This window comes from Moschus berezovskii, chromosome 5 (genome assembly GCF_049115385.1).
Source record: "Moschus berezovskii isolate FMDL1 chromosome 5, NW_MosBer_1.0, whole genome shotgun sequence".
In the NCBI taxonomy this organism is placed as follows: domain Eukaryota; kingdom Metazoa; phylum Chordata; class Mammalia; order Artiodactyla; family Moschidae; genus Moschus; species Moschus berezovskii.
The window spans coordinates 120,588,354-120,614,278 of NC_142464.1; the positions used below are offsets into that span (position 1 = coordinate 120,588,354).

Sequence of the window (25,925 nt, forward strand, 5' to 3'; positions counted from 1 at the left end):
TAATATGTACGTATATATGAATGTGTGTATATATGTATTAGTTGAAAAGGTTCTGTGGCATTTCGGGCAGATGAAGCACAAGCGGCACAGGGCCTGAAGGAGAACAACACCTTCAGGGACTCACAGAATGAACCCTGGGATTCACGGCTGGAATGGAAAGGAGGGCGCTGGCCAGGTGTGGAAGGAGGGAAGGAAGGAGGAAGGAAGGCGGGGATGGAGGCAGGGTGGGGCTGAGCTGCCCCAGTGGAGGTGGGACAGGTGGGCGCCGTCTGGGTCCCGGGGCCGTGCCCTTACCTTCTGCGAAGTCCTTGATATCCTGCAGCACAGGGAGCACTTTGGGTTTGAGACGCTCGTGAATGCTGCTTCCCAGCAACGAGTTAATATCTAAATCCCAAGAAGCACAAGGCACATTGAGGATGGGCTCTTTCTCTCTTCGCCTCTAACCTCTAGGTCCCCGGGCAAGGTCCCGTGGCCTGGTTTAGTCTCTCCCGCCACAAAATCCCACTTTGCACCCCATAGTCCACTTGGGCAGGAAAGTATCACCTGGTGATTTCTCGGCACACGTCAGAGTGCCCACACCGGCTGCGCCCTTCAGAAGACTTAGTGCAGACTTGGTGCTTCTGTGCCCTGGGAACCTGTGTGCCTTCTCACCTTGATCCCTGGCTGCCCGTGTCCCGCCCCCATCTCCAGCTGGACCAGGGTCACTGAACCCTGGCTCTAGTGACACTTGGAGCCAGATCCTTCTTTGTGGTTGGGCTGCCTTGTAGCGCTTTTAGCCACATCCCTGGCCTCTACCAACGAATGGGACCCAACCTGATCAGGACATTGAAATTGCCTCCAGGCGTTACCAGATGTTTTGAGGGCAAAAGAGGCCCTGGTTGCTAACAGCTGACCACTCGGGAAACATCACCGCCCACCCTTCTGTTCCAGAAGCCACAGCTCCTCTGGGTCCCGCTCTGTCTTTAACAGCAGAACTGACAGAGACCCACTTCTTCTCTCATGAGAGGAGTGAAGCAAAAGTGCCATGGCTGCATGAAAGCAAGAGTGTATTTACAATAAATGCGAGGTTTTAGTGTCTGAGTCACCAACGACACACCGTCAGTAACACCAGGGAGTTAACGGTTCTGTTCCTCCCCTGTGTTCACGGAGGAACTGGAGAAACAGCATACTTCGTTTCTTAGTCTATGTTTTATGGGAGATGACCACAGCACCTAGCCAAGACAAACAACCAAATTTGAGGTAACGTTCAATGTTACTCACTATCCAGATCATCAAATGCTTTCTCCTTAGGGTGGGTAAACTGGTCCAGTATATAGTCAATTTGCTTTAAAAAAAAAAAAAAAGAAAGGTTACATGAAACCTCCTCTTGAGGCCCCAAGTCACAATAAAAAGAGAATTAACATCTGAAAATTAGGCAGGACTCCCAGGTGGCTCAGTGGTAAAGAATCCACCTGCCAAGGCAAGAGATGAGGGTTTGATCCCTGGGATGGGAAGATCCCCTGGAGAAGGAAAGAAAAACCCACTCCAGTATCCTTGCCTGGGAAATCCCATGGGCAGAGAAGCCTGGCAGGCTACAGTCCATGAGGTCACAAAGAGTCGAACATGACTGAGCAATGAGAACACACACGCATACAAATATTAGCAAATCAGTGTTTATAAAACAGGTTTCATTACCAGAGCAATTTCAAGCAAACGATGTGGAGTCAATTATATTGCCAAGAAGAAAGGAAGTGACACCAGAGATATTGATTTTAAAGAAATCATGAGATCTTTAAAATGGTTAAAACAAAAAATAAAGTGAAATGAAATAAGAGCACATGCATGCTAAGTCGCTTTAGTCATGTCTGACTCTGTGCGACCCCATGGACAGCAGCCCACCAGGCTCCTCTGTCCACAGGATTCTCCAGGCAAGAATGCTGGAGTGGGTTGCCATTTCCCTCTCCAGAAATAAGAGCACTAATTCTGACATGAGACTTTGTACTCTTGAAAAAAAAAAAAAAATCACTTACTAGGCCTTTATTCCTTTATCTGCAAAATGAAAAGACAACACCTGGATTTCAGCAGGTTCAAATGCGATTCCAAATATACAAGCAACTCCAAAAGGCCTGACACAAAGTGTCGGGGGAAATACAGGTTGTGTCCTTACCCCTGGTACCACACTCAGGAGAGTTCTCAGGTCATTGAAGTTACTTTCTGACAATTTCCGAGTCTCTTCCACCTGAGTCCTCATGTACTGATTTGCTGCAAAGCCATAGATGATCCCGATGCTGCAGGACAGGGGATGGAGAAGGGGACACATTTACTGTGCCAGCCGTGGCCGGGTGAGGAGACACGGAACAGTCCCGCAGCAAGGAGGAGGGAGATGGTCTACCTGAAGAGCCCCATCCCAAGCCCCGCCCCTTCACAAGCCCCGCCCCTCCACTGCCGCAGCCTCCCTGCCTCCAGCCCATAACCCACCCACCGCCACATGTGGGCCCCAGAAAAGGACTCTGTCCTCTCAGAGAAGGCACATCCAACTCAAGACATATTGTTCTGAATTGGAGTCAGTTCCAGTGAGGTGGATGAACCTTACAGCCTGTTAAACAGGGTGGAGTAAATCAAAAAGAGAAAAACAAATATCGTGTATTAACATATATATGGAATCTAGAAGAACAATACTGACGAACCTATGTGCAGGACAGGAATAGAGACTCAGACGTAGAGAACAGACTTATGGACACAGCGGGGGAATGACAGGGTGGCACGAATTGAGAGAGCAGCATGGAAACATACACATTACATTATGTGAAACACATAGCTGATGGGAAGTTGCTGTATGATGCAGGGAGCTCAGCCTGGTTCTGAGACGATCTAGAGGCAGGATGGGGTGGGAGGTAGGAGGAAAGTTCAAGAGGGAGGGGACATGTGCATCTCATGGCTGATTCATGTTGATTACAGCAGAAACCAACACGATATTGTAAAGCAACTGTCCTCTGATTAAAAGTAAATAAATTTTAAAAGATACATCATTCTGTTAAGTATGAATCTCATAAATAGAACAATGTTTAGAGAACAGAATTTACACAGGTTGTAAGGCAGGGTGTGGAATACAGTCCCACTTCTGTACAGATGCGAATGTATGTATACAGGTTCCGTGCAGCACATGTGCACGCACATGCACACACACACACTCACACACACTCTCACACTCTCACACACACACGCATACACTCACACACACATGCACACGCACACACACACACATGCACACACTCAGGTACCACATACACACCTCTGCTTCCCTCAAGAAGACTGTCAGGAAAAACCCTAAAATCGTCAGGTGGGCTGGGCTAACCCATACTTTTGGCTACTCTACCTTGTCTTTGTTAGCTACTGCATTGTCCAGGTTGAAAAGAAACACAAATTATTTTAGCATTAAAATGTTATATGAGAAGCTGCACATAACAGGTACATCTTATGTCATTCCACTTTATGCGAAGAACAAAATCAAGCGAAATGATGAAGCTAAAAGTCAGTGGTTATATTTGGGGGAGGGGTGGGTAATGACGTAATCAAGTGTGTTGACTTCACGGAAACTCATACATGTGCACTTATGATATGAATACTTTTTTTCACGCAAGATATACTTCACTAAAGAGTTTCAAAAACACTGCATGAGGGACTTCCCTGGTGGTTCAGTGGTTAAGAGTCCATCTTGCAGTGTAGGGAACACAAGTTCGATTCCTGGTCAGGGAACTAAGATCTCATATGCCATACAGCAGCTAAACCCATCTGCCTCAACTACTGAGCCTGACCACCATAACTGATGGCAAACAATGAATAAGTAGATAAAATATTTTTATACACATACTACATGAAAGACATCTGGCATGAAAGCTGCTTTACATGAAAATAAAAACCATATTTTTCCAGCCACCAAAAATGTCTACATTTTATACATTTTTATATATGTCTTAAAATTTTTATATATGCCTATGTTTTGTACATTTATCATTTTAAGGTCTCTTAATGTTAACTTATATGCAGAGTACATCATGAGGAACGCTGGGCTGGAAGAAGCACAAGCTGGAATCAAGATTGCTGGGAGAAATATCAATAACCTCAGATATGCAGATGACACCACCCTTATGGCAGAAAGTGAAGAGGAACTCAAAAGCCTCTTGATGAAAGTGAAAGAGGAGAGTGAAAAGGTTGGCTTGAAGCTCAACATTCAGAAAACAAAGATCATGGCATCTGGTCCCATCACTTCATGGCAAATAGATGGAAAAACAGTGGAAACAGTGTCAGACTTTATTTTTTTGGGCTCCAAAATCACTGCAGATGCTGACTGCAGCCATGAAATTAAAAGACGCTTGCTCCTTGGAAGGAAAGTTGTGACCAACCTTGATAGTATATTAAAAAGCAGAGACATTACTTTGCCAACCAAGGTCCGTCTAGTCAAGGCTATGGTTTTTCCCGTGGTCATGTATGGATGTGAGAGTTGGACTGTGAAGAAAGCTGATCGCCGAAGAATCGATGCTTTTGAACTGTGGTGTTGGAGAAGACTCTTGAGAGTCCCTTATACTTCAAGGAGATCCAACCAGTCCATTCTAAAGGAGATCAATCCTGGATGTTCATTGGAGGGACTGATGCTAAAGCTGAAACTGCAATACTTTGGCCACCTCATGCGACGAGTTGACTCACTGGAAAAGACTCTGATGCTGGGAAATGTTGGGGGCGGGAGGAGAAGGGGACGACGGAGAATGAGATGGCTAGATGGCATCACCGACTCTGTGGACATGAGTTTGAGTGTACTCCGGGAGTTGGTGATGGACAGGGAGGCCTGGCGTGCTGTGATTCATGGGGTCGCGGAGAGTCGGACACGACTGAGCGACTGAACTGAACTGAATGTTGACTAATTACTAACAATCTCTTGACAAATTAATTTGACCAACTGGTTTGTTTTTGTGTCAAAGCTTAATGTTACATTTAAAACTGCTAATCCCCAAGGCCCTGTTGGATTTAGCCACTAGGTGGCAGCAAGAAGCTACATAAACATAATAACACACTGCAGACGTTATCTGCAGAAGTTAACAAAACTGTCAGTTTGTAATGAATTGTTAACAGTAGAATAGAAGGTGTAACTATGTTTCTAAAATAAAGTTTTGCAAATAGTATTCAAACTTTGGGGAAAAATCTGATTCGGAATATGAACACTTCTGCTTCTTCACCAAAAGTAGCATCTTAAGAATTATATATTAATATTTTAACAAGTAGGGTGGCCAGCTGTCTTCTTTTGCACCAAGTCTCAACTGTTCCCAGGACATCTCTCAGTCCTGCATAAATGAGTAATCATTTGTCCCATTTTGGTCATGAATCATTCCAAGAAGTAAGGCTGGTCTGTTTACCAAAGGAGAAGGGGGGGGTGGTAAATTAGGAGGTTGGGATTAACATATACACACTACTATATATAAAATAAATCACCAACAAGGACCTAAGGACCTGCTATATATATAACACAGGGAATTATGCTTAGTGTTTTGTAATAACCTATATGGGAAAAGAATCTCTCTATATATATATAGGAGATGGGAATGGCTACCCACTCCAGTACTCTTGCCTGGAGAATTCTATGGACAGAGGAGTCTGGCAGGCTACAGTCTATGGGGCTGCAAAGAGTTGGATATGACTGAGCGACTTTCACACACACACACACACATATTCACACACACATACACATCATATGTGTATATATACTTATATCTATATAAGTATATGGAGAAGGCAATGGCACCCCACTCCAGTACTCTTGACTGGAAAATCCCATGGACAGAGGAACCTGGTGGGCTGCAGTCCATGGCGTCTCAAAGAGTCGGACACGGCTGAGAGACTTCACTTTCACTTTTCACTTTCATGCATTAGAGAAGGAAATGGCAACCCATTCCAGTGTTCTTGCCTGGAGAATCCCAGGGATGGCACAGCCTGGTGGGCTGCCGTCTATGGGGTCGCACAGGGCCCAACACGACTGCAGCGACTTAGCAGCAGCAGCAGCATATGTAAGCATATATATATATATACACATACATACATATGTGTGTGTGTATAATTGAGTCACTCTGCTGTATGTACAACTGAAGTGAACATCATACTGTAAATCAACTATACTTCAATTAAAAAGTTAAAATTTTCAAAAAAACAAATACTTTCCCATAGCAACATTACATATATGCATTGGTCTTCCCAAACTAACCCCCAACAGTCTCTAAGAGAATGCGGAAACTATTTCTTGTGGTTAACAAGCTGCAGCAGACTGCGTTGGAGCAGGAACACGAGACGTGGGGTCTGGTCCCACAACTGCCAACACATTCTGTGTGAGCTTGAGAAAGTCCTTTCCTTGCGTGAGCATCAGGTGGTATCACAAAACTATAAAAGCCATTAGACCAGTGCTTCTGAGACAAAGGAGGGTGGTACTGGGTGTCCATAAGGGCTCGAGTATTTCGCGTTTGCATTCACGCTGACAATAATCTTTCAAAATGAAATTAACAATAGTCTCTGGCACTTGGAGGACCACCTTCAAATCCATTTTCGTCCGTCTTGTTTGCATTAGTATTCATGAGGCTGAAATTACACCAGAGGAATAATGCTCAGTCGTTCAGATGTATCCAGCTCTTTGTGACCCCATGGATTGGGGCCCACCAGGCTTCTCTGTCTATGGAATTTTCCAGCAAGAATAGTGGAGTGGGTTGCCATTTCCTTCTCCAAGAGCAATAATGTCTATTATTAACAAACAATACATTCATACAAAATAAGGCCAAACAGCCCAAAACAGAAACTCTGAAGTAATGTCAACAGAAGAAAAAAAAAAAGTTGAGTTACAGCAATATTCCTGAAGCTTTTCTTACCACACCAAATTTCCACCCCTCTAGATGGTAAGTCAGGATCACCACCTGATACCCCTGCTCACCAGAGGACTTCACAGAGGGAGGCCCTTGCTCTTCCCCATCATGTCCAAGTTATCTGTCATTCACCACTCTCCAGACCCATTTCTCACACCAGTCAAAGTGCACTCAGGGAACAAGCAGCAAGTTCACGTCCAGGCTGGATGGTTGGTAACACCCAGCCTCCCACTCACTCAGTTCAGTCGCTCCACTTGTCCAATTCTTTGCAGCCCCATGGACTGCAGCACGCCAGGCCTCCTGATCCATCACCAACTCCTGGAGCTTGCTCAAACTCATGTCCATTGAATCAGTGATGCCATCCAGCCACCTCATCCTCTGTTGTCCCCTTCTCCTCCTGCCCTCAATCTTTCCCAGCATTGGGGTCTTTTCCAGTGAGTCAGTTCTTCCCATCAGTATTGGCCAAAGTATTGGAGTTTCAGCTTCGGCATCAGTCCTTCCAATGAATATTCAGGACTGATCTCCTTTAGGGTGGACTGCTTTGAACCTTCCAGTGGACGGTTGCAAACGAACAGCTTTGTTGTTAACTTCTCCCTTAATCCCCTGCATAGGAGAATGCCTTCCCTTGAACTCCCAGAAGGCTCACCCTGAAGTTCTGACAGGTTCTTCTCACTTCATACTCTCTTTTGCCCTATTTCCACCTGTGCTGAACTGCCCTAAAAAGAGGTTGGAACTGCTTCTCGGTCAACCTTGGGTAATGCAGGGTCTTGTGTCCAAGGTGGGTGCTCGGTGCAGATGGATTTAAGGACTGGGCTTTGTTTCAGCTGGTCCACTTAGAAGATTAGCCATAGGTTCAGAGTGTCCCAGGAAGAAACTATCCCTTTACTGAATAAATGCCTTCACTCCAAACATAAATCAGGAAACGGCATTGCAATAAAACAGCTGACTTTCAATGCAACATATTTAAAGACACATTTCTGTTACTCAGTTATGAATCTAATTAAAATGAAAGCCATGGATCATTTTTCAAAAACTGTACTAAACAGAATTCTGGGATAGAATTCAGCCAACTTTCAAAGCTGATTTTCATACTCACAACTCACTGCAAATTTTATATTTAAATTAAAGATGGCAAATTCAAATGCCTACACAGGCAGGCAGAAAGCATGAAGGGCAAAGTGTGTGGGAGCTGGGAGATCAGAGGTGGTGATGGCAGAGATTCTCTACACCTCTGGTAAGTGCTGCCTTGATGCAAGAAGACCAGAGTTGCCAGATCTTCCAATTATTCACAAAAATCTGGGAATCTAAATAAAATTTCCTATTTTAAAAAAAACTTCCCATTTTTAAATACTACCAGCAAATCAAAGAAAAAAAAATTCTGAATACTACACAGACCAATTGTATAACTTTTATTCAAATACAAACAGAGAATTAAGAGGGCTCCCCTGGTAGCTCAGCTGGTAAAGAATCTGCCTGCAAAGTGGGAGACCCCAGTTTGATTCCGAGGTCAGGAAGATCCCATGGAGAAGGGATAGGCTACCCACTCCTGTATTCTTGGGCTTCTCTGGTGGCTCAGATGGTAAAGAATCTGCCTGCAATGCAGGAGATCTGGGTTTGATCCCTGGCAAACCACTCCAGTATTCTTGCCTGGAGAGTCCCCTTGGACAGAGGGACCTGGCAGGCTACAGTCCATGGTGTCACAAAGAGTTGGACACAATTGAGTGACAAAACACAGCACAGTACAGCGAATTAAGGGGGCTTCCCTGGTGGCTCAGTGGTAAAGAAACTGCCTGCCAAAGCAAGAGAGGAGAGTTAGATCCTTGGGTCAGGAAGATCCCCTGGAGAAGGAAATGGCAACTAACCCCAGTATCCCTGCCTGGAAATTCCCATGGACAGAGAAGCCTGGAGGGCTACAGTATATGGGGTCTCAAAATAGTTGGACACAACTTAGGAATAAACAACAAGAGAATTTAAAAGTTACATTTGGGGTGGGGGGCTGTTAGTTAGACATTCCTTATTATTCAATGTTCTTTTGGGCAAAAAAAGAAAAAGAAAATCACAAGAATTAATATGTTTTTTTTTTTTTATGACTAGCAGTCAACTATTGGGCTTCCTTAGTGGCTCAGATGGTAAAGAATCTGCCTGCAATGCAGGAGATCTGGGTTTGATCCCAGAGTTAGAAAGATCCCCTGGAGAATGGCAATCCACTCCAGTACTCTTGCCTGGGGAATGAAATTCCATGGACAGATGAGCCTGGCAGCTACAATCCATGGAGTCGCAAAGAGTCAGAGATGACTGAATGACTAGCAGTGTCACCTTCAGTCAACTCTTAGGATATAATGATAATAAGGGAAATTCACCTCACATTAAAAAGGAATAAAATTTCAATCAAATGATAGCCAAATGACTGACAGTTCTCTAGCACTGACACAAAAAGAGACTTTAAGCTATCGAAAACACATACTTTTAGTTTGTACAACAAAACCTCTTGAAGTTTTTAGCAGAAGATGGGCATTTATTTTATGATATATTAACATGACACTTTCTATATTTTACATGAACAGACTACTTTCCTCTCATATACACTTAAAAGTAAATGTTTAAAAGTTTTTAGAGTTTCTAAACCTTTAAGAAAGGTAGCAATTTTTTTCTACCAATTCCTACTGACAATGAAGTTCACCAATAAGAGCCAAATACATGCTTTAAGTCTGTGACTAACCTCTTATTTTTTAAAGATAACTTTTCAATTTCAGTTTCAATTTTAAATAACTAGCCCTCTCATTAAAAAGTCTCATGACTTTCCAGGCATGCTAGCTCGATTTCTTTTCTAGAAGTTTGTGGCCTCCAAACCCGGAATTGACATCACATCCTAAGACCAACAACAAAAATTAACTTTGAAAAGAGCCACCTTCCTGAAAATGACTGGGATTCAGTTTTCACCACAGTAACTGGCAAAAGCTGACATTGTACTGGCACACTTAGCAACAACTGCATGCTGGAGAAATAAAGGCACAGCTGTCCTTTTTGTTGTTGCTTATAACCTTTTTGAAATTCTGAAAAATTCAGTGATGATAAATGCAAAGGAAAGAAAGGAGAGAAAACCTGTTTTTTTTCTGGAGCAAGACACATGTGCTTAAAGAGTCCACCGTAAGACGCGGCGATGTAATCTACTGCTGATGGTCAGACAGACTTACATAAACATACATCAATGCCTGTGGAATTCGAACATTCCATAGCTGCCTTGGGAAAAGCTCAAAAGGAGAAAGAACATGACCACATACATTCCACATATACCAGGGGATCTTTCTCCTTGACACCTACGCCTTTCTCAATTAGAAAGAAAAGATTTTAAAAACTTTTGCAAAATAGGATGTATAAAAAAAAAACCAAGACACTTAAAAACCAACTTCTTTTTGAATGTAACACTTAGTATAGAACCACAAACTGGGACTGAACCTGATAAAAGGCAAGTGGACTGCTCTGGGCTTCTGAAGGGACTTCTTAAAAAATCACATACAAAGATTAAACAGCAGCGGCACTCAGCCTCTGCCGAGGTCTTCGGCGGCACACGCTCACACCTCTTTTTCTTTCTCCTTCTGCTTCTGATTCTGTGGACACTCCTCCTTCTTGTTTTATCTAATCTTCTGATGTTGCGGACCTAGTCTCTCCTCCTTTTTATCTCGTCATAGTATGGATATTTCTGTTTTCCTCTGGTTTTTAATCTTCTTGGCTAGTTTTGACTACTTGCAAACATTTAAAACAACTCATGGTTTTGAAGAAACTTACAAACAAGTAGGTGTTCTAAAAGGATGACTTAAAAATCACTATTTAAATGTTTAAAATTCAAAGTAAAGAAGTTTAAACTTCTAGTCTGAATTTAAAGTAAACAAAACAATCTCAATACTCCTCTTATTTCGACCTATTTTATAATCTGTATATAATTTGTATATAAATTCAATGTATTATGTGAAATAAATTAGCTTAAAATTTGTCACAGCCTCAAAGCATGGATCCACTCTGGTTTAACTACACTGAATTTAAAATTATGATATTAAATTACAAGTTTTACTTGAGTGGGGAAAATATCTTCACTGAATGTACAGCAGATTATAGAATCACAGATGTATTTTTTAAAATGATTTTCTAAACTAAAATATACTCAAGAGAAAAAAAAACTTGTCTAAATGTGTTTGATGAGTCTGAGTTCTCAAGAATAAAGGGATTTATGTAGCAATCATTTTATATAAAATGAAAGCCAAGCTTATCGCTGACATCGAAGCTTTAACATTTATACATCTTTACAATACATGTATCTACATGAAGTGAAAACTATTAAGTAATCATGCTAACAAGCCCCAAGGACAAGTATTTTCAAAAGACACTTTGTCACCTGAACCTCATCTCTGACGTCCACAGGTGTGCAGAGAGGAAGAGGGACCACAGTTCAAGACTCCGGATGAATGAAGGATGTAGGTTTCAGGCTTCAGGGAAATGCACAGGGTCTGACTAGCCTTGGGCTGTAACCGACATTCCTCCCGTAGCTACTCCCCCAGTTTTTGGGTCTGTACATTTCTGAAAATACTTCAAACACAAAGCAGAGAGACTGGGGACATCTGGAATTACCATCGCCCCAAACTTACGCTGCCTTTCAGAATTCAGTGTGCAAAAGCAGTCAGACTCAAACTACAAACAAGAGACAGAGACACAGGGAAAGAGAGAGGGAGCGGAGCCCACAGCCGTGCCTTGCAGACAAACGCACACGCACACACAACCCCCTGGCAGTCAAACCAAGCCGCACGGAGTCAGCTGGGGACTGTCAGCTCCCCAGATAGTGCCTCTCTCCTCGCCTCTACTGATGGCCACGCTTAAAGAACGTTTCTTCTTTGATTTGCAGCCAGAACTTCGGAACTTTAAATTGTTTTATTTAATGTCTGTTTTCTGCTTAAGTTGCCCAATATCAGTTCTTTAGCGAAACTTGAAAAATCTTTCTCACGGCTATTAAGCAACTGTGGTGCTTGCAGACACGTCAAGGAGGGTGTGACTCGCCACTCCGCACTATCTCTGGGACTCCTTGAAACTCAGCATCGCTCATGTCATAGGCACTTTATTTCTGGATATGACGTGCTCCTTGAACGGATGAGGGAATGTGGTGGCGGCTGCTGCTGCTGCTGCTAAGTCGCTTCAGTCGTATCCGACTCTGCAACCCCATAGACGGCAGCCCACAAGGCTCCCCCATCCCTGGGATCCTCCAGGCAAGAGTACTGGAGTGGGTTGCCATTGCCTTCTCCGGAGGGAATGTGGAAAGATCCCCAAATATCACCACCAGGGTGCCAAGATCATGAAGCACACTCCTCTTGGAGGAATCTGATTTGGACTCAAGAAATTTCATGGATAGAGGAGCCTGGAGGTCTACAATCCATGGGGTCACAAAAGAGTCAGACACAAATTAGCTACTACACACAAGAACAATTGTCCTTATCTTAAAAGCAGTGTCCTTCTGATCTGTCAGCCCACTGAAAACTTCTGGCAGCAGCAGGGGCTGCCGGAGAAACATCCTAAATCATGAAGTGTGCTCCAGGCTTCAAGAGAGGGGTCCATATTATTTCCAAAAGGAAGAACACAGACAGAACCAGAAATACGCCCATTCTATAACTGCAATGCATCACTAGGGTACAGGCACCTGCCTCCAGATTACCATGCAAAACACTTAAGGAAATGTTTAGAGAACATGGTACACTATAAGAGCTAGATTTTTTTTTTTTTTGGCCACACTGCATGCACAGCATGTGGGATCTTAAGTTCCCTGACCAGGGATCGAACCCACAACCCCTTCATTGGCAGCATGGAGTCTTAACCACTGGACCACCAGAGAAGTCCCTGAAGGAGCTAGATTTCTAGATTTCTGCATGTGTTGTTTATTTTTAACTCAGGAATAGTCTTGATGCTATGTTTTATTAAACTGGGGTATAGTTGTTTCACAATGTCCTGTTAGTTTCTGCCATACAATGAACTGAATCAGCCACATGTATGCGCGTCTCCCCTCCCTCCTGGGCCTCCCTCCCACCCCAGACACCCATCCTAACGCTCTGGGCCGTCACAGAGCACCTTGCCGGGCCCTCGGTGCCGCACAGCAGGTTTCCGCTCTCTGGTTCACACGTGGCGTGCACGCCAGTCCCAACCTTCCGATCCCAGCCCACCCCGTGTCCACACACTCATTCCCTACTCTGCGTCACAGGTGTGAGGATCATTCTCTCAAGCAGCTGTGACTGCAAGCGTAATTGTCGTTTCCAATGGGGAAAGAGGTATAGTGAACAGATTTCTTTCTCACAATAAGAATCTACATTGAACAAACTTAAAAAAAAAAGGAAGACAGGGTTCCAGCATAATTGTAAAAATCAGGAAAACTGGCTATACGATTAGGAAGCTAATTCCATCCAACAATATTCTAAATCTCCCAATTCAAGAACACCACCCATCTGTAGGGCACAGGATATTATACTCAATATTTTGTAATGATGTTTAAAAGAAAAGAATCTGAAAAGGAATATATATATATGTACACACACATATATACATATAACTGAACCATTGTGCTAGACATCTGACAGTAACATACTGTAGATCAACTGATTTTCAATTAAAAAAAAACAACAACCAACTTTTTAAAAAAAGATCCCTTGGGACATAAAGATCAGCGAGTAGATACTTGCTCCGCCGTCCTGCACGGCCCCTGTCTGGAGAGCGCTATTTCGGAGGAAGGAGGTGCTGTCCTGGAAGGGGAGTGCTTTCTGCAGGCCCAGAATTTATTCAGGCGTCTTCAAAATGGAAACAATACCATGAGGTTGGCTCATCACCTGACCTAGAGCAGCGGTGACACTGCCATCTTCTTTATAGTGATGCGCAGGACAGACATCTTTGTTCTCTATTTTCTGTTTTTTTTTTTCTGTTTCTGTATCCTCTTGTTGTTTCAAGCTCATGTGCTTAACAGTTAAACACGAGTACTGCTCATCAGCCTCAAACCCACTCAGCTGTTGTCCAAGGTTCTACTTGCCTTATGAACACACAGATCACCAGGAGGGAGATTGTAAAGTATTTCCTGAGGAAGGGACCACTTTTCTTTTGTCGCTGGTGCATTTCTCCACCACACTTGTTACAGCAACGACACAGACAAAAGAAAAAGCCCACCAGAGGCATCAGAATAATAAACAGCAATCCCAGGGCAGCACAGATGATAATCCCGATCTCATAGTAGATAATCTGCAAGTCAAACAAAAGAAACAGCACATACTGTGACACCAATTACACAGAGAACATTCCACAGTGAACACATTTCATGCTTTTTAACCTATTTGCCATCATGGGTTAAACCTTCGGGGGGTGTGTGTGTGTGCACTTTGAAGATCCCTCCTGAAACAAAGGGTGCAAAGATCTGAGTTGTCAGAACATGGGGTCAAGCAGTTGTTGCCTTCTTTCAGTCAGTCAGTCCAGTCGCTCGGTCGTGTCCAACTCTTTGCGACCCCATGGACCGCAGCATGCCAGGCCTCCCTGTCCATCGCCAACTCCCGGAGTTTACGCAAACTCACGTCCATTGAGTTGGTGATGCCATCCAGCCATCTCATCCCCTGTCGTTCCCTTCTCCTCCTGCCCTCAATCTTTCCCAGCATCAGGGTCTTTTCCAATGAGTCAGTTCTGGAAAAGACCTTCTTTCAACTTCCAGGAAAATATCCAAATGCAAAGTCAAGTTGCAAATGGTTTAATTTCAGCCCCAAAGAGTTGGATATGACTGAGAGATTAATACTTCCACTTTCAAAGGTACTTTGTTTGTTTTTAAATGGCATGATAAATTTTGCCAGAATTGCTTGCATAATGAATAAGCCCTGGTGGCTCAGCAGTAAAGAATCTGCCTGTAATGCAGGAGATGCAGGAGACACTGCTTCAGTCCCTGGGTGGGAAGGTCAAACCCCTGGAGGAGGAAATGGCAACTCGCTCCAGTATTCTTGTTGGGAAAAGTCCCACGGACAGACGGGCCTGGCAAGGCTACTGTCCATGGGATGGCAAAGAGCCAGACAAGACACAACTGAGCAACTAAACACACACATACCAAGGGTGTTTTTCACCAGAAAGATAGAACCAGCAGTAGTTATTTAGGAGTCACAGCAGTTTGGATAGGATCAATTAATGACAAATTCATTGTTATAGAAGAATCTGGAATATACCTAAATTTTGGGGGAAAAGGTTCAGTCTTTCCAAATCAAACATGTTAGTTTCCTCACCCAGGTACTGGGAATAAAAATACATACCTTGTAAGGTCATTGTGAACACTGAGATCATATACAATTAGTGATAAGGTGCCAAGGAAAGTACCTGGCACAAGCAGACGCTCCATAAGTGCCCCTTTCAGGCCGGTGGGATGAGTCTCAGCAGCTTTCATCTCACATGTCCCTAGGTTCCTAACGAGCACAATTTCTAGACACAATCACGTGACTGAACCTGTTTTCATAAACACAGCTGGCTTTATTCCAGCTAAGTAAAAATTAACGCACCAGGAGGATAACACTTGTTCTCGTTCCAATCCCTGTAGGCAAGCTACTCATACCAACATAAAGGAAGACATTGTGAAAGAATGCAGAAAAGCTACAGGTTGGTGGTCTGCAACTACTGGAGCAGCTAGAGAGCAAGACATTCGGAAGCCAAGCAGAGCAAAGGAAAATGAAACCCAAGTCTTGCTCCTACGAGCAAATGTGATGTCCCTGTGAGACAGCACTGAAGCTGGGAGTCTGAGAACCTGCTCTGAATCCCAGCAGAGGAGGCTTTTACGAGACAGCAAAAGAGACACAGATGTATAGAACAGTCTTTGGGACTCTGTGGGAGAGGGTGAGGGTGGGATGATTTGGGAGAATGGCATTGAAACACGTATGTTGTCATATGTGAAACGAATCACTAGTTCAGGGTCAATGCATGTTATAGGATGCTCAGGGCTGGCATGCGGGGATGACCCAGAGGGAGGATAAAGGGAGGAGGGAGGTGGTAGGGCAGTTCAGGAGGGGGAACTTATGTAAACCCGGGGCAAATTCATATCAATGTATGGCAAAACCAACCAATATAATATTGTAAAATAATTTGCCTCCAATAAAAAATAAATTAATTACCTAAAAAAAAAAAATTCTCTAAAGCAGGAAATGTTACACTAGGATTAACGTCATTAGCAGATTGAGAGGGACAGATAATTAAATGAGCTAATGGGTAAACAACTAGCAAAGTGCCCAGCACACAGCAAATGTTCAATCAATATTAGCTAACTCTGTGGGCAAATACTTATTATGAGCATTACACTAGGTGTACGTGGCACTTGAATATTATCTAATTCCATATAATTAGATATCCTTTATCCTATAAGGTTAAAAGGATAAAAAAGAAAAATAGTGCCTTTTTGATGCATTCATCAAACATACTCCTTAAAATAAGCTGGATACTAGGGCCATGAAGAGTCATTATTTGCTGCTATATAACCCTCCCTTGAGGACTCACATCACTTGCCAATTGAAAAACCAGCTCTGGACACACCAAACTCTTATTCTGCTATCATTTCTCAGCAAGTATTCTAAATTGTGACTATTTTTAAAAACTGTTAGTACTTCTAAAGGAATTTAAAATCCTTTCTGAATCCTAGGAGACAGAGAACCCCAAATCCAGGAGAGAAGGTATATTGAAACGTTTTAGAGGCACTGTCTTTAGTTCCAGATAAGAACTTTGTATTTTGTATATAAGCTTTCCAATGAAGTGAGTGAAATGAAAGTCGCTCAGTGGTATCCGACTGTGCGACCCTATGGACTGTAGCCCACCAGGCTTCTCTGTCTTTGGGATTCTCCAGGAAAGAATACTGGAGTGGGTAGTCATTCCCTTCTCCAGGAGATCTTCCCGACCCAGGAATTGAACCCAGAATTGTAGGCAGATTTGTTACCATCTGAGTCACCAGGGAGGACTAAATACTGGGTCGAACAGTATCTGGAACAAGATATGTCATTTCCAGAGTTCACGTTTAGACTGAAGTCTGGCCAAGATCTGACAAAGACCTAAATATTGTCCTGATACACCAAGATTTCTGGAGGGCTTTGTGGGTTGCATTGAAAAGATCAAGATTTTCAGCTTGCCAAGATGGTTTGTTGTTTCCTGGACTACTGGAGCTGAAAGAGAAGATGCAGACAATGGCAGAAACAAAAGGGAAACAACTTAAAAACCATCAGAGTGGAGAGCACCGGGAACGGGGAGTTTTGGCAAAAGCGTCACAGCGGGCTTTACACAGAGCAACTTAAAACAGCAGGCGAGGGAGTTACCTTCAGAGTCAAGACTACGTTTTCTGGCTGAGGAAGGCAGAGTCGTTGCAGAGTTTGTGCAAGCACAGGCAGCATGCATCAAGAAAACAGAAAACGTTACTGGAGCGATGAACGGGCCCTGAGAACATTAACATCCTTCACAGAGAGACAAGAGAGAGAGAAGGACCCACGAGCAGCACTTCGGGGAGAGTCGAGCTCCAGGGCTCCCACGTGAATCCACAGCTGCGTTTCCTGAAAGGCTCTTCATCGGTGTGCCCATCAGTTATGGACCCGGGAATTAGAGGGAAAGCTGCAAGTGCTTAACACACTAACCACAGGGTCCCCATAAAACAGAGGCCGGGGCTGCCTAAACCCCAGAACCCAAGGCTGCACCATCCAGGCGTCCTTTCTCAAACGACAATCCACTGATGTCATCCTCGTGCTTAGCAGCATGCCATGGGCTCCCACCACATTTAATTCAAACTTCCCCATGTGGTCCTATCTTACTTACTCCTGGCTTCCTGGTCCCCTTCTTCTGGGCCACTCGAGTCCCTAGAAAGCACCGTGCTCTCTCTCCCGCCCTCACTTTGAGCTCCCCCCTGCTTGAACATTATTCCCATCACTCTTCTCCTGAGGAAATTCAAGTCTGAGTGTGGACGTTGCTTCCTCCAGGAAGTCTGTCCTGATAGCGTCTGGGTTGGCTGTACATTCTTCCTCTGTGCTGCCGTGGGGTCCTACAGCCGCCTTCTCACAGCCCTTCCATTGTGTGCAGTGACAGCCCCGCGGGACCTGCAGCTCCAGGAGGGTGAGCATCATGACCATCACACTCGCCGTCTCCCCCAGGTGCTCGGTCCAGGACCTGCCTTACGAGAGGTGCCGGATCACAGTCAGACAAGCTAACGGAGAGAAGAGAGAAGGAGCCACATCGCCTAAGACCAACAATCCCTCCACAGTGGTCCAGAGATGGGGGACTGTCAGCGACCAGCAAGCACCGATCCACAGCAAAGAAATGAGCTTCCCACGATGAGAAACTTGCTCAAGTTATGAGGCTATCCCTTGTTTTTTAAAAAAAGAAGGAGGTGATTCATGTATGACGGGGGGACAGAGTCATTGTTACACTTTTGCAAACATGGAGGCTGGATTTCAAACGTCACAAACCCACCTGGATTGATGACCTGACATTTACAAAGTGACGAATCAATATCCCAGGACGGTTAGCTCTGGCGAGGTCGGGACTGAGGCCTCAGCAATCAGTCCCAAGCCCTGCACCTGACCCCAGAGGAAGCTCTAAGACTGTTCAGTTCAGTTCAGTCACTCAGTCGTGTCCTACTCTTTGCGACCCCATAAGCTGCAGCACGCCAGGCTTCCCTGTCCCCCACCAACTCCCAGAGCTTGCTGAAACTCATCATCAAGTTGGTGACGCCAGCCAGCCATCTCATCCAAGACAGGGAAGTGTAGTAACCAAGGGATGAAAAGAATGAGGAGGATCCAGCCCAGCTGAGTCTAGAGGATCATCAACCAAGAGCTGGAGTGGGGCTGAACCAAGGCCACACGAAACCACTTCAGGAAGTCACTGCAAGGAGACTCGAAGTCCTGCCAATAGTGACGCCCAGAATATAAAAGATGGCAGCGGGGAGGGGTCAGGGGGCTGGGAGAACTTCCCCTGAAAAGTTTTAGAGGTGTGGGTGGCACTTATGGGTCATCGGTGGGAGGTGACCCTAAGTTACTACCTAAATTATCCGATATTGTGCTTTCCTTGAAGATAGGAACCTTGTCCTTTCATTGAGCAGGCACCACTCTGACGAGCTAGGCTGAGACGTTCTCCCTGCAGAAACCCCAAGTGAGCAGTGAGACGAGTGATGTTGCTCTGTTTCCCTTGTTTACAGTCAGCCAGCTGGTGGAGAGTCTGTGGAGGGGCTGGCCCACACCCGTTGGTTCCCAGGGGAAATGTATCCTTCCATAACAGGGTTGCTTTGCATAGCCCATTTTGCATCGCAAGTCCAGGGCTTGGCTCATGCCCTGCGTGCTGAAAGCTCAGGACGGAATGGATGAATGTATTTAATGGTGGCCTAAATACCTCTGCGGTGGGTAGTCTACCTCTGTGAACACTGACTATTTGCAAAGCGTGTTCTTGGGCGCCTGCCCGGAGCCTGTGCTACACAAGTGCTAGCAAGTGAGGGTTAGTCAATGGGAGCGAGTTTCGAAAGGGAGCGGATGTATGTATACCTGTGGCTGATTCATGTTGAGGTTTGACAGTAAACAGCAAAATTTTGTAAAGCAATTATCCTTCAATAAAAATAAATTAATTAAAAAAAAGAAAAAAAACCAAACACAAGTGAAAAAAAAAAAAGAGGGTTATTCAAGTTGCTTCTTGGATTTCTATGCTTCATCTGTCTGGTCCTCAGATTTCCCCATGGCTCCATAACTCCAAATTCTCTTCCGATCCAGGTCTTCCACTCCTGCCTGACCATTTCTTGCCGGGGGAATTACACACAGTAATCTTTCATGGTTTCATAGGTAAAAGGCGCAGCTCAGGGGATCTCACCCTCTGTGCTCACAGCTCAAGATACTCGAATGGAAGCCGCTCTTCCCAGTGAGCCACCTTAGGATAACAGCACGCTGACCTGGAGTGAGCCTCATTTTTGTTGATGCGCTCAGAGTTAGCCTGGCCTGGGGACAGACCCCAGTGTCGCCATCCAGTCTTTGGGTGACCTCAGTTCCCTAGACTCTGTGAGTGCAGGATTGTCTTGGACAGGTGTTGTGAGGATTAGAAACAATTAAAATACCGCTAATCCAGTGCTTGGAACATGGCAGACAAGAAATGATGACTCTTATTATCACAAAGTGGAAGGTGACAGTTTAAGAACATGCTTCAAGAAGCAGGTGGAGGGACTTCCTTGGCGGTCCAGTGGCTAAGACTTGGCCTCTCAATGCAGGAGATGTGGGTTCCATTCCTAGTTGGGAATCTAGGACCCAACATCCCTCACAGACAAAAAACGAGTACAGAAGCAGCAGAAGTAATGGTGTTCAACAATCGTGTAACAAATTCAGTAAAGACATAAAAACTGTCCACATTAAAAAAAAATCTTAAAAATAAAAGAAGCAGAGGAGCAGCTTTGTGCTTCGAGCCAGGTTTGCAAATGGAACCAGAGCTTTATTTCTCATGGACTCTCACAGCTCTGTTTCTCATTGCCCCTTTGCCTTTAAGTATCAGTTTACATGCCAGCGCCTCTCGGGAGGCTTTCTTGATTTCCCCAAGCGCAGCACACTTTCCATCCTCAGCAGGTTCACAGCCCTGGGTCTGAACTTCTCATGGCATGTGCGTCCCTCTCCATCTTGCCTTCCAGGTATCTACTGCACCAGTCGGCTAGGGCTGCTCTAACCAAATACCAGGGCTGGGTGGCTTGAAGAACAGAGATGTATTTTCTCATAGTTCTGGAGGCTGGAAAGTCTAAGGTCAAGGTGTGGACCGGGCGAGTTTCTTTCAACGCCTTGGCTTGCAGACGGCCATCTTCTTTCCTGTCTCCACACAGTCTTCTCTCTGTCTGTGTCCTAATCTCTTCTTAGAAGGAGACCAGTCAGACTAGATTAAGACCCACCTGAATGACCCCATTTTGACGTAATCACCCCTTTAAAGACCTTACCTCTAAATACAATCCCATTCTGAGCCACAGGGGATTAGCACTTCAGCGTATGAGTTTTGGACACAATTCAGCTCTCAATATCCAAGCATGCACAAGTCTAACCCCACGACCTCCTTCTCACCAACTGCAAATTCTTGGAGTAAAGACATTACTTTCACATGCTGTCCTCCTATTAAGAGTTGCTCCTAGCGTGCACTCTGTAAATACTCATTAAGTGAATACATTAAACAAAGGGAGAAAAAGTGTTTTAAAAAATCTCCTGAAGAGAATGAGTGCACAGATTTTAAAGTACCACTTTGCACGTTCAGCTGACGTGGAAGAAGGAGGTAGTTCCATGGGAAGGAGTCATATTTCCATCCAGAGTCAAGGCTGCCCCTTGGAACAAAAGGTCTACACCTATTGACAGCTTCCAACTTCCCAAGGTTTGGAGTTCACTGAAAGAGCCCCTGTCCAGAGACCACCAAGTCAGCAGCCCTGACTACTGTGGGCTCACCAGGAGATGAAACGAGCTCAGGACACGGACAGCTGAAGAACTCCCAAGGGCCGTTCAGCTGGACAGAGGGTACCTGTGTGACTGTGCAGCTTACACCCAGTGGGCATGGCCAGTATAGAGGATGCTGTGGAGTCCACCCAAGTCCCGGGACCTTAGCCATCTCCGTGGGCCTCCCCAGACTTCTTACTACTGGTACTTGTGCTTGAAGGCATCTTCCAGAACCATGAAAGGACAGAGTGCTGAGGGATTAACACTGTCCCCTGCCCCAAATGGCCCTGAGCCTCTTCAGTCTCTCGGTGTAGACAGTGCTCAGCCCCTGCACCTTCCAGTGGGCTCATTCCCACGCTGCTGTGTCTACAGGGTCCAGCGCAGCTGCTCTATGGGACGGAGCTCTGTCGCCCCCTGTGGTGGGTGGTGGAATGAAACACCCTCTGTAGGCTGCCCTCCCTCCTGTTTCACCTCCCACTCCAGCCAGGGTTCCCAGAACTTCCCAAATAAGTGACTCGCCCTAAAGTCCTTGACTCAGACTCTGCTTCAAGAGAGCATTTACCTGACTAAGGCCAATCAGAAAACTCCCCTCCCAAGGCGCCCTGGCTTGCTGGGTGTCTTTGTTTAACCAAATCCTTCTCCCTGGATAACTGGAAAACGTGACCCAGTTCCACGCCTAGGGCAGGAGTCTGTTCATTCACGTGGGCCCAGTTCTGTCTCCTTTCTCCATCCCAGCTCCACCCCAGCAGTGTTTATCCATTTGGAAAGACACCTGAGGTGGAGAGGAAATCAGGAACAAAGGGGCCCCCAAGTCTACAGGAACTCTAGGTCTAAGATCAAGCCGACCACAGAGGACTCGTCCAGGGATGGTGGCAGCCAACGCAAGCTCATACTTAACAGGCCGCTCAGAGTCACCTCGGGGTCCAAGGGCCTAGGCCCCCCAGGCCTGGCCCAGATGAAGCTCGGCCTCTAACCCCCTCCCATGCCTCTGCAGGGCTAACTGGCATTCTGGCTGGGCTGCTAATGGCATGCAAATTTCTGACATAAATATGAAAGCAACAGTCATTTTATTCTGCCCAGGGAGGCAGGCAGACACGGGGCATAATGTCTGGAAGATACAAATGAAGCCAGTGGAACTGAAGAATAAAGAGGCTTTCCGAGGTACTAGGGCAGGCTGCGGGCATCAGGGAGTAAACGGCTCATTTTCTTTTATACACATAAACGGCCATGAAATGAGGCTTTCCTCTTGGCTTTTACATTCAGTTTTTTCTTGACTGTCATTTTACTGCAAATGGATAATATGCAGCCACTGTCAGGCAAGAAGGGTTCACTGCCCTCCTGGTACAGGGCCCTCACACCCACCGGGGACACTTTCATTCACATCTGATGTGCTGGCCATTAAATAAGTAAAAGTCCTGCTAGTCCTTTTGACTGTTGTCTTGACAACCACATTCACACAAGGAAAGGTTGGAATGGGCAGTCTAACCCTGCAGGAATAATAGCTTGACAAACAGATTCAACTAATCTCTGTTATCCTAACATTCACGGCAACAAACATTTGTCTGTTTGTTTTACTGGCAACTGGCATTCATCATAAGCCAGAATCGAAAGAACACGTTTGTCTCTTGAAGGAAGTGAATCTCGTGGATGCAAACGGGGTGAATTAGCAGCACCCTCAGCCTAACCCTAACCTTGGAGTTAAGTGGAGACATGCAGGTGCCTGGGTACTTTCTGAACACTGGCCGCTCACCTGAGTGGGGCCTTCAAGGCCCTCCTTGCCCTGGCCCCAGCTCACCTGGCCATCCTCTCCCCTCACCCACCGGCTCTATCTATGGGCTTCCTCCTGTCACACCCCATCCTCCCCTCCCTGGTCCCCGCAGCCTGGACCACCCGCAAAGCCGCCTCCCCTCCACTCAGCCCTGATCGTCTTCTTCACCAGAGTTGCCTCCTTGTGGACGCACTCTGCTCAGAATTCACTTTTTCCTCGACACGTGTGCATGCAGCGTGCATGCAGCTGTTACAAGTATGTGTCCCTGCTTCTAGGGATGTTCAAACCACTCCATTTGTTAGAGGTCTCCTCCCTTGGCTTAAAAAAAAAACAAAACAGCATAAGACTTCATTTAAGGAACTTTTAGATTTTCAATAAAATATAGCTTAAAAGGTGAATAGTTCTCTAAATGCCACCTCTGAAATTTCTGTAGTTCAAATGGGATTTATAAGGTGTTTCAACATTCCATAAAACTTCTAGGTCAAAATATTAGCTAAATTCACAGATAACTGGTTATTTAAAGATTAACTTTCAAGTTAGCCAATATTTTGCTCATACTCATTTTTTGGTAACGAATACATCAATCCAAAATTACCTTATCATACTCCTTTGAGAGGTCAAACTTCTTCTGTATAATCTTTCTTAAAATATCTGGGGGGAGAAAAAAAGCCACAAAACAATAGCAAGATTACTTTTTCAGTAAAAATATAAAAAGCCTATTTAGAAAATACGTGCTCACAAATTACTGAACTGTGACATAGTATACTTTTATTTTTCTTTCTTAATGTAGGTAAATAGTTGAGATAATGAGGCTCTAATCAATCAAAGAATGGAGGGCAGATATTTTTGACCTAAAGTTTTGCCAGTTGGCAGAACTGGAGGATTGCCATTTTTAAGAGTTTTCAGCTCTTCACAAGACGCCTTATTTACCACCAAACTACATATACCTACTTAATACTCACTGATAAAATGTTACATTGAAATCGCTAATTCTTGTTTGTCAATAAATCAAGTTTAATCATTTCTTTTTAAGTTTCCAGTGCAGCCACACCCATATGTTGACTCTGGTTGCTCAGTCATACAAACTGCAAGAGCTGAGCAACAGAAACCATATGGTCCTCAAAGCCTCAAATCTTTACTACCCTGCCCTTCACAAAACAAGTCTGCCAACCCTTGTCCATATGAACACGCTGACAGGACACTGAATTGAAACGTTTAAAGTTTTAACGTGAACGGCGCGCTTGATTTTTGCTGGTTAATTTATGTAATCCAAATTGGATTGACAGCAACCAGCCTCAGGAAAGAATGAAGATCTAAACTGTAAATGCGATTTTTGTTTTTAGCTGGAAAACGCGTTAACAGTTGCACACAGGTTAGTGCAATCAGATTTCCTTAGTGAACTGTGACTCCATTTATCCCTAATGCTTTTTGTCCCATAGCCCATGAAACTGCGAATTCTTATTTGGAAACACAGATGTAATTTAGTCTTTAATAATTCCACATTTACATGATATTTTACAAATGAAAGGAATTTACAATTAACCTAATCCAAGAGCTCTTTTGTTAAGATTTTTTTTTTTTTATGAGGACCATTTTTAGTCTTTATCGAATTTGTTACAATATTACTTCTGTTGTATTTTTGGTCCCAAGGCCTGTTGGATCTTAGCTCCCTGACCAAGGACGGAACCCACAGCCCCTGCATTGGAAGGTGAAGTCTCAGCCACTGGACTTCCAGGGAAGTCCCTGACCAAGGACTCTCAACATGAGTTGTCCCTCCCCAGCTCCAAGCACTGCATGAAAATCCGGAAACACTAAACAAAATTGGATTTTTCTGGGCATGATCATTTGGGGCATTTTAAAAACTCTCATGTAGGTCTGGAGCTACGTTGTATCCTGATCCACTCATCTAGTAATGACATAGCACAGCAGACGGCAGGTGGCTCAGTGGTAAAGAATCCACTGCCAGTGCAGGAGAAGCAGGCTCGATCCCTCGGTTGGGAAGATTCCTTGGAGGAGGAAATGGCAACCCACTCCAGCACTCCAGGATTCCTGCCTAGAAAATTCCATGGACAAGGAGCCTGGCAGGCTACAGTGCATGGGGTCACAGAGAGTCGGACACGACTGAAGGACTGAGCACACAGGTGCGCTGAGAGGGAGGACGCCTTGTCTGAAATCTGTGAGCCCAGCCCAGGTCTTCCTCCCTCTGGAGGGGTCCATCCCACACTGCCCATTGTCTCCTGCCCGAGGAGTGAGCGTCTGGGATGTTCTGAGTCCTGCCCGATCGCTTCCACAGTGCACTACTAGGGGGCAAACGAAATCCCAGGGTGAACCCCGTTTTAAATCAAAGATGTTCAGATGAACAGGCCAGGAGACAAAGCAAGTCGCATCCCCACAGGACGCGTGAGGGGTTTCCTTCTGGAAAACCGCTTCCCAACTGCATGGAGCAGACAGGCACGTGGAGCAGACACGTGTGATGCAGGAACAGGGACTTTCGAGCTGGCAGGTGCCCTGGGAACCCCAGATTTTCTCCAAGGTCCCACAGGACAACTCAGGGCAGGGTCACAGGTATCCTCCGGCCTGGAAACAGTCTCTGCTTCATCTGCACACAGGTAACAAGTGCTGCTCTGGCAGAGCCCTCACCTTGTTGTGCTGACCAAAAACCCACCTCAAGACTTTGAAGCAGAGACATCTCTGCTCCCAAGGTTTAAAGCAGCACCATGCTACAGAAACACCGAGAGCCACGTAAGTAATTTCAGATTTCTGAGTAGCTCCATTGAAAAAGGTAATTAATTTAAGATTAATTTTAGGGACTTCCCAGGCAATCCAGTGGTTAAGACTCCACAC

At 45.0% G+C, this 25,925-nt stretch overlaps 1 protein-coding gene across 4 annotated transcripts in view; it reads right to left on the minus strand.

Annotated features, from left to right (window-relative positions):
* PROM1 (prominin 1) overlaps positions 1-25,925 on the minus strand; it is a 158,396-nt gene that overhangs the window by 51,941 nt on the left and 80,530 nt on the right. For all 4 annotated transcript variants that reach the window (XM_088836534.1, XM_088836533.1, XM_088836536.1 and 1 more), the window contains 5 exons: positions 23,677-23,732; positions 13,927-14,132; positions 2,147-2,267; positions 1,261-1,324; positions 295-384 (listed from right to left, as the gene is read on the minus strand). In XM_088836534.1, the coding sequence (XP_088692660.1) occupies positions 295-384; positions 1,261-1,324; positions 2,147-2,267; positions 13,927-14,132; positions 23,677-23,732 (537 nt within the window). The remainder of the gene's footprint in view (positions 1-294; positions 385-1,260; positions 1,325-2,146; positions 2,268-13,926; positions 14,133-23,676; positions 23,733-25,925) is intronic.